This window comes from Equus quagga, chromosome 17 (assembly GCF_021613505.1).
Source record: "Equus quagga isolate Etosha38 chromosome 17, UCLA_HA_Equagga_1.0, whole genome shotgun sequence".
Taxonomy (NCBI): domain Eukaryota; kingdom Metazoa; phylum Chordata; class Mammalia; order Perissodactyla; family Equidae; genus Equus; species Equus quagga.
This window is the reverse complement of record NC_060283.1, coordinates 31,066,024-31,074,946: the sequence shown is the minus strand read 5'-3', so window position 1 is coordinate 31,074,946 and position 8,923 is coordinate 31,066,024. Positions and strand designations below refer to the sequence as shown.

Here is an 8,923-nt window from a genome sequence, read left to right as displayed (position 1 = left end):
CTGTGGATCCACCATGCCTGCTTCCAAGAGGCATCAATTACCATCTCCTTTTGTATCACTCAGCAGCACAAGCTGGACATCATTGTTGAAGAGACAGATTTTCTTGTAAACGTCGATGCATCTATTATCCCCCCAAAGAGAGAAGCTTCGTTTTCAGGCCACCTCCATTGCAGGGCAAAGAAAAACCTCCACAAATACCTGTTTGTCTTTTGTAGGGTCCTAAAAGCACTGCGCGCTGATCCTCTTTCAGTTGGAGGGTACTCTACAGCGCCTTCCAAACCTGCCAACACGAGCCCACCATTCCCTCTCATCTTGTCTCTTTCCGGGCCTTTGTTTAATTAATGAAAGAAAAAAGAGTTAGGACTATTTATAAGTGCGGGCACTGCCAGTATTGACTTTCATCCAATTCATTTGACTTTGAATATGAACTTTTAAAAGAAAAGGACTCAAGTTTCTTGGCTGGAGTCGGTGCCTCCCTTGCAGACTGGAGGTGGTTTTAACAGTTGCAGTCAGAGCTGGAGAAGGGCGAGTCCAGGCTGCAGCTCCATCGCACGCTTGCACTGCCCTCAACACACAAACAGTTAACGTGCAGAGGTCACCGCAGACAGAACTCTGTGCTCCCCATCCTGGTGTTTTATTAAAATGTGGCAGTGGACAGGAGTCTTCAGATGAGACAGCCTCTCGTGACTAAGGCTCCATAGGGAAACACGCCCACAGTTCAAACATTTAACACAACAGAATATCAAACGGATGGTCCCATGCAGGGACTCCTTGACCTGCAATCAGTTGAACAAGCCAAGAGGCATGTCATTCAAGATCTTTCCTGTTTCCCAGAAGCCCTACTGTTCACCTTTTCAGAAACTGAGGGTGAGACAGACTCATACATTGTCTGTGTCTCAAGTCCTGACACATTAGGCTTGAGAAACCCGCAGATGGCTTCCTCAGAGTGTGGAATTCCCTCAGGGCGAAGGCGTCAGACCTGGAACTCAAACATGTCTGTCTGTTTCTTGGCCAACTTGGCCACTTCTTCCCGGATGGCCTTCACGAGGGCCGCCGTGGAGATGTTGGTGAGTGGCGTCTCGGACGGGTCATTCTCTGCCAGGCTCTGCTGTGAGGCGGCCGCTGAGGGCGTCGGGGCCTGCTCCAGGCTGGGGTGCAGGCCGGTCGGCTGGCTGTACTGGCGGGGCAGCCTGGAGGGCGAGTTCTGCTGATACCGTGAGCGGGGGTAGGCCTCAATGTACCCTGGGAGGGGGACCTGCAGGGGAGGTCGGAGGAGAAGAGAACGGGGTTAGGAAGAGGCTCAAGCCACCGGACACACTTGATACTGGAAGCAGGAAGGCACTGAGGACAAGGAAAGAGATTCAGAAGAAAATGGAGGCCACGTACCATACAGTGCAGATACAGTCCCTGGATATGCTAGTTGGGTGATTAAATGGGGTTTCAAACCTTGCTGCCAACAGTTGGAACATCCCTGAGTCCACATCTGAACCCACCCGGCCAGCTTTCGAACGTAAGCACAGCTTAGCGAACAGTGTTGTTCTCTGTTGCCCTCAGGGGACTCAGAGGTTGACTGTTGACATGATCGCTGACCCTGAATGAGCCCTGGGCTGACGGCTTCCCACATGTGATCATATTTCACTCTCCAAGCAACAGCCTAGGAGCTATGTATTATTATTCTTATCTCACAGAAGAGGGAACTGAAGCAAAGAGTGCCACAGTCTCAGGTGACACAGGTAACAAGCCGCTGAGACACACTTCAAGCAGCTGTCTCCAAGGGCTGGGAGTCAGCCGCTGCACTAGAACATTTTCCATCTGGAATACAATCTTGGTTTCTCGAAAAATTCTTCTCTTTTCTTTAAAAGTGTAAGATGCACAGTTCTATGCTTAAATACACGGACACTTCTAGCACTAAAGACAGGTCACTGATTTGGGATTCGGGGTTGACTTTCCCAGAGAAACAGCACCACATGTGGGGATGCTGTCCTGGGTCGTCCACAAAGGCCTCTCTCTCCCAGAATGCGGGCAGGCGCGCTGCGGGATGAGTGCCCTGGAGCACACAGGATAAGCACAGGGTGCTGCAGCGAACAGGGCAGGCGGGTGGCGGGGAGGGCAGTTGGGTGGCTTTGGGGGACAAGCAGCTTCACTGGGTCTGGAAGGCTGTGGCCAGGGAGACCAGGTGGGAGGGTGTTCCAGGCGGGCGGAGGGAGGGAAGCAAACGCAAGGTCATGGGTTGCCTAGAGGATGGTGCACCCTGGGAGGCTGGGTGAGTTGGCTCCTACTAGAGAGGGTATGTGGGGTGTGGGAGAAGCTCAGGAAAGACAGACAGGCAGGGCCAGATCAGAAAGCTGCTGAATGCCAGGCTTCAGAGTTAGGTTTTCCATGGCACACTTCTGAGGACTGGAGCATGATCCCATTCCCTACGAGGTGCTCCCCTGGGCCTGGTAAGGGTGCAGTGGGATGGGCCTGGGTGATGATGCAGAAACTTTGTATGGGCGAATGTGTAGGAAGCAAGCAGCCCAAACCTCTCCCCGCCAGATGTTCCAACAACCCCTCCGGAGGGGACAGGTTTCTGAGACACAGCCCCGAGGGGCGCCAGGCAGAGAGAGGGAGGTCTGTATTCTAGAAAGGAGGCTCTGGAGGTGAGCCCTCAGGAGGGCGCGAGGAGATGGCTTCTGAGGATGCTGCAAGAGGCCAGGTGAGAGCTGGCGAGGACCCGTGAGAGGGAGGAAGGAATGAGATGGACATCCCAAGTCTGGGCTTTATTTCCCCACAAGACCTGGTGAAGAAAGACCAACTGGCAGACAGGTGCTCATGGTGGGTCCCTGCCCACGAGGGCTGGCATATTTCACCTCATCGTAGAGGAAAACCACAGCTGGACTGTCCGAGTCCTTGGGCCTCAAGCGCTGGGAATACCCAGGTGATTGGGGTAACAGAGAGCCAAGGCCGGGACGTAGGACTTGCAGGTCAGGTCTCAGCTCAAACTTCCCTTCTGCCGGGAGACACTCCCCAGCCCTGTCTCAGCAGGGCTCCCTGTGAGGGCCTCTGTGCATCTTCCCCAGCGTAACAGTCACCACTCGGATGTCATCGCCTGTCTCAGGCCATCGAGTTCCTGATGGCAGAACTGGGTGTCACTCGCCTAGTGCCGTGCACCAGTGCCCAGAACTGCACACGGCACACAGTAGGGAGCCTCTCAGAGCCCAGGGCTCTGAAGAGCACGGTCTGAAATCGTCGAAGGCTGATGAGCCAGTGCCATCTGTTTGTGAGGGAAGCGGCCACGTCTGCTTTCCCAGCATTTCAAGCTCAGCTGGAGCTGAGAGTCCGTGTCCAGCTCGGAGACCCCCCAGCTCTGCGGCCTCCAGCATCTTGGTGCTGGTGCTGGGACAGGCCAGGGACACGCGGCTCCCCTGGAGAGGCTGCAGGGCAATATGCAGAGAAGACGAGAAGCTCCCCCTCCCTACGGGGGACGCAGGCTGGAGCCATCACGTCTTGCCAGCTAAAATCCAGGGCTGGTAAACAGCACTCCCTCCCCAGCCAGTGCCCATGGCAGGCATCACCTACGGACCACAGCACACTTTCCTGCTGGGCCTGGAAGCCCCTCCAACCGGCTCCATCCAGCACCACAGATGTCACCTCTCTGTCAACCCAGTCCCAGGTGATTTATCCAAGCCAGCTGCTTACATCTGAATACCCGGGATCAGGAAGGTCAGACACCCAAAGGAGCTGGGGCTCCTCCTCCTCACACGGGTGCGGAGGGTGCGCAATATCTCTGCCCGATGGAGGCTGCAGCAATCACCTTCCTCTTCAAAACAACCGATAGGAAACTAGCTTGCCCTCACACTGAGAGGACAAGCCCAGAATGACAGAGGCATCCTGTCGGGAAGGTGAGCTGTTGATTTGCTGGGTTCCTTCTCCTTCATATTTAAGGCAATATGAACCCAACGGCATCTGGATGTTGCCATAAGCCTGGCTAAGCTCTCGTCTGTAAGTGTCTTGAGGACAAGAGCCAGGGTTTTGGGAAATACCTCTGCTGACTCCTCAGAATACCCAGGGGGCTCTGCACCCAGAGGGTGAGCCCACACAGCTGCAGGTTTCCTGCCTCATTAGCACAAGTTAACTATCATCCACTTTCTGAAAAGTACACGTTGTGTTTAGACTTGAGTGGAATTAAGGAGTCAAATGAGCCCTGCCCTGATCAGCTCACACCAGTGATTTCAGCCGTCTAGACGGCTGAGCACAGCAAAGGGCGCACAGCGGCCGTGGACAGCCCCCAGGCACCAAGAGGCCACACGAAGACAGCAGACCGATGGCAGGGCCCGCTGCTGCGCTCCGGGGCTGACCTGTTCCAGCTCGGCAAACAACTCTGAGGATGTCAGACCACCTCGTGTGCAGATGACAGCATATCAGGAAAAGCATATTTAGGGTGAGTATATCTCTGGAAGTGGGGACACTAACACCAATATAAAGTGCCTGCTGGGAGCAAGCTCAGGGAAAGAAAAACCACACTGAGCCTTGTAATAACTCCAAACGCTATAGTAGTTTGGAGACGTTTGAGGTAGGTGCAATACTCCGACACAATGTCAGGACCCATCTCACAAGTGTCACGTTAGCATAGCGAGCCATAACGATGATACTGAATTATGTGTTAAGGACAAATTAAATTATGTTCCTCTTTTAAGGAAGAAGAGGAGAAGGATATAACTGACTCCAGAATTTTACTTATTTTTTTGCTGAGGAAGATTTGCCCTGAGCTAACATCTGTGCCAATCTTCCTCTATTTTGTATGTGGGATGCCACCACAGCATGGCTGCCGACAAGTGGTGTAGGTTCACACCTGGGATCCAAACCTGGGCTGCCGAAGCCAAGCGTGTCAAACTTAACCACCAGGCCATGGGGCTGGCCCCAATTCCACAATTTTTTTAAGGCAAGATGGCATATATTTTCAAATATTTTGGAAATTAAAGGGGTAAGCTGTGATCATCAGCAAAATTAATACATGTAGGATAGTTTTACCCCTGATGGTGTTGCTTAGATGTGACAGCACTGCAATAAGAATAGACACAAAAGCTAAGGTTGAGTTGAACTTGTAGGAATAGAAAGTATGGACCCCAGGGGTTTGGACAGAAAGAAAGATGATCCAGGTCTTGGGTGTCAACATGTTTCCTAAATCTAGGATGTGTTCCAAATGCTAAGACCAAACCCTAACACGGCAGACAGTACCAGGCCCCCTGTCTCAGCCTGCCTTTCTTATCCACGATGGACAATCTCATATCAAGAGCAGGGCAGCCCACTCCGGAGCCTTCACTGTGCTATTCTCGTTTGCGTGGTTTTTTCACTTAGCAGCCCTTAACTGGTGACTCAGAGGCAGGTTTGGGTGTGAACTTCTGGGTCCACTGAGTTGCTGCCCTCTTTGGTCCAGGCTGAGCCAGGTCCACTGTGCCATATACTCCTACTTGTAATGAAGGAAGAAACCAGGGGCCAACGCAAGGCAGTGGTCGGGTAGAAGTCAGGCAGAAAGCCTCAGGATCCACCTGTGAGGTCATCCAGTTTGGGGGGTGAAGACTTCGTTTTCCGGTATTTCATCTAAAATGTTTACAGAATTTTAAAGCCAAAAAACACTCCAAATTTAGTAAAGGCTTTGGAGCCATCCAGACGCAGGTTTGAATTCTGGGCTTAGTGCCTTGCTAAAGCAGTGTGGCTTTAGACAAGCCATGTCACCGGCCGAGGCTTCCTTCTCCTCATCTGAGAAGGGGTGCATCCCGGGAACAACACCCACCCGACAGGATGTTGTGAAGACTGAATAAGATGACATAAATAAAACATTCAACATGGTGTCTGGTACATAGAAACACTCAAAAGATGGTAGTAGTTATTATAAAAATGTATTTGATTAAGGTCAGCCTGCTAGGAGGAGGTAGAACCTGGACTAGAAGAGAGGTCTCAGGCTCCTCTGTCAAAGGACACCCGGCCTTGCCACACGGCTCCTGAAGTTGCAGGGGCTGAGATCACAGCACTCTCAGTGCTGGCCTCCCTGAAACTCGTCAAGCAGGTGGAGTGGTGAGGGAGTCAGCAGGGTCTCACCGAATCGGCCCACTGGCTCGGCAGCTCACTCTCCCCTGCGTAGGACATCCAGGCCTGGCTCCTGTAGGACGGAGGAGGAGTCGGGATGAAGTAGCCGGTGAAGCCAGGTCTGTTGGCAGCCGGGATGGCGAACACTGCCGGCACCGTATTACCTGGCATGGAGGTGGATAGGCGAGATTAGGACAGCGCCCTGCCCACGGCCGACATCTGCACAAGGGCTGGGGGGTGAGGGGTGGGAAGCCAGCACTGGGGGAGGGGGAGGGGGAGGCAGCCACGTCCACCTGCAGCCCAGGCCCTGCTCACCTGCCCAGTCAGTAACAAGGCAACATGTGCTGTGACTCAGACCTAGCTTTCCAGAGAAGTGATAACTCAACTCCCCTCACTCAGCCCTCTCGAAGTCTCTCATCCCCATTCCAACACCCTGGCCTCTGGCAAGAGGAAAGGAGACCCTGTGTTCAGGTGTTTACCTCCCAGGAGGATGAGTATTTTCAAAAAGCCAAGAAAAGGAGCCAAAAGGAGTGGATCCACTGTGGAACTCCTGTGAGGTGGGACACAGTGAGGGCTTTAATAAGTGTTGACACATGGGTGCTTGCAGTTTAAGCCGAAAAGGTATGGTTTGAATAAACTAAAAAACCAATTAGGGCATGTACACACCTCAATGTTCGCTTCAGTATTGCTTGTAAAATAGCAAAAAATTGCAAACTACCAATACCTCCCTCACCAGGGGAAAGGATAAACTGTGGCTTATAGTAGAATAGAAAACCGTGCGGCAGTTTAAAGGCGTGAACTAGATCTCTGCATGGAGCAACCTGCAGAAGTCTTGAAAACGCTGAGTCAAGAAAATAAAGTGCAGAAGGAAACGTATAGCTTGACATCACTTATGTAAATTTAAAACACATAAAGCATTAATATATACTGTTGTATATACATACATGTGTAGCAAAAAGTTAATAGGCACGACTCGAGGACCGTGATTACCTCTGGGGAGAAGGGGAATGCGATGGGGATGGACAGCTGTATCTGTAATGCTTTAAAGGTATTTGTAACTTAAAAAAACCCTGAAGTCTTGCAAAATGTCAACATATACCTCGACTGTAATATATCTTAATATTTTGCCAGATTTCAGATCTTTATAAGAAATAAAGCAGTAGCTTTTCTAGCAGGGCTCTTGAGGTCATGGGGGACCCGCAAATGCAGCGGCTCTGACTGCATAGGGTGGAGGTGAGGTAGAGTGTGGATTTGGGGCGCAGGGCTGGGCCCATCCCCGCGGCTCCCTCTAGCTGTCCCCTCTGGCCCACCTGAGTAATTTAAAGCCGACTGGTCCAGCTGGGCCACGGACACGGGGCCTCGGGACACCTGCGTGAAGGCGGCGCTGTCATGCAGCTGGGCGGGCTCGGCCCCCACGGCCTCGGCCATCCTGGTCTTGCTGCCCACGTCCGAGGTGGACCTGCGCAGGGCACAGGGTTGCATCAGGGACCAGGTCCCCGCACGCGCCACCTGGGGACGCATGGCCTCCAAGCCCCCCGAGGGTGGAGGGGTCCTCAGGCCTGCATTCACCCCAGATAACAAAGGGGCCACGTGCCCAACTTGTAGCAGCCGGCCACCATGGTGGACAAGCTGGAACCACTTTTAGATATTCAAGGTCAGTGCTCCTCTGAGGGTGGCTCTTGCGTCCCTGGGGAGTATAACACTTAATTTCCACATAGAAATAAGCCAAGTAATTATCGCCGGGTGTGAGCTGGGGGTGGTTGACCTGGGAGGTGATGACATCATGATCAGCCAACGAGAAAGCTCTGTCTGGAGCGTGGTCGCTCCCCCTGCTGACACCAGGACTGGTGACCCCGCGAGGGCTGGGGACCATGGTCCCTGCTGCTATTGGCAGAGAGCAAGAGCAGGGCCCCAGCACTTTCTGGGCATTATGAATGAGAGACACAATTTTTCTTTTTTTGGTCTCAAGGTAAGCAGAGAATCCAGCCCATTTAACCATCATGTTTCCACTTAGTGCTCAGAAGGCCACATAAGAAGGGGGCAGCCTGTGCTGGGTGGCACCAGCCTCTCCCCTGTTATAAAGGGTACTGGCCAGTGTCTCTTCCCTTTCACAGAGGGACCTCAGGCCCTCCTAAAATTAAAATGGAGGAAAACTAAAGCAGCCACAGCAGGTGGCAGGCTGCCAGCCCACAGGGCCACCCCTCTGAGCAGAAGAGGGGCTGTCACAGTAAAAGTAGAATAGAGCCACAGCAAGGGGCCCAGATGGGGAGGCAGAGGTCTGTGTTCTAGCCCCTTCCCCTCTCTGAGCCTCAGTTTCCTCATCTGTAAAATGAAATGGGAGGATGACCCCATCTCAAAGGTCTAATGCTCTGGGTTTAGATGGAGGCCAGTGACCTCCTGATACTTGGCAAGGATGACAGATGGTGCAGAAGGACATGGGAGGGGACTGACAGTTGAGAGAAGAAGTGAAATAGATGCTGGCCTTTAGCCAATCTGCGGCAAACGGCTAATGTGACGTTCCTCCCATCCAGACCCATTAGAGCAACTGAGAAGCCCCTGCCCCTCCCCAGGGCGGGTAAACACAGAGGGTGTGAGGATCTGACCATACACGGGGGGTGCTGGATGCTCAGGAGTTGGGGGGGGGGTCTCCCTTCCTTTCTCCATCCTACCTCCTCCTCCCGCCTTCTCCCTCCCACAGCTCTGGCTTCCCCTGGCTCCCCACATGCTCTTCCAGGCATCTGCTACTCAGCCAGAAAACTCTTCCCAGGGAAACTTCTGGGTTCTGCCCTATACACTCAGCCCCCTTTGAGGAATCCCACAGCCTTTGAGACCGTTTAGGCCACTGCCCTCATTTTAC

General features: G+C 53.0%; 1 protein-coding gene across 1 annotated transcript in view; it reads right to left on the bottom strand.

Annotated features, from left to right (window-relative positions):
- The window catches only part of KIAA1549L (KIAA1549 like), a gene marked incomplete at its 5' end in the record, with an annotated part of 272,381 nt that continues 263,458 nt past the window's right edge, over nt 1–8,923 (bottom strand). Inside the window, 3 exon segments of the mRNA XM_046643105.1 lie at nt 1–1,255; nt 6,079–6,230; nt 7,377–7,525. Of these exon segments, the coding sequence (XP_046499061.1) occupies nt 974–1,255; nt 6,079–6,230; nt 7,377–7,525 (583 nt within the window).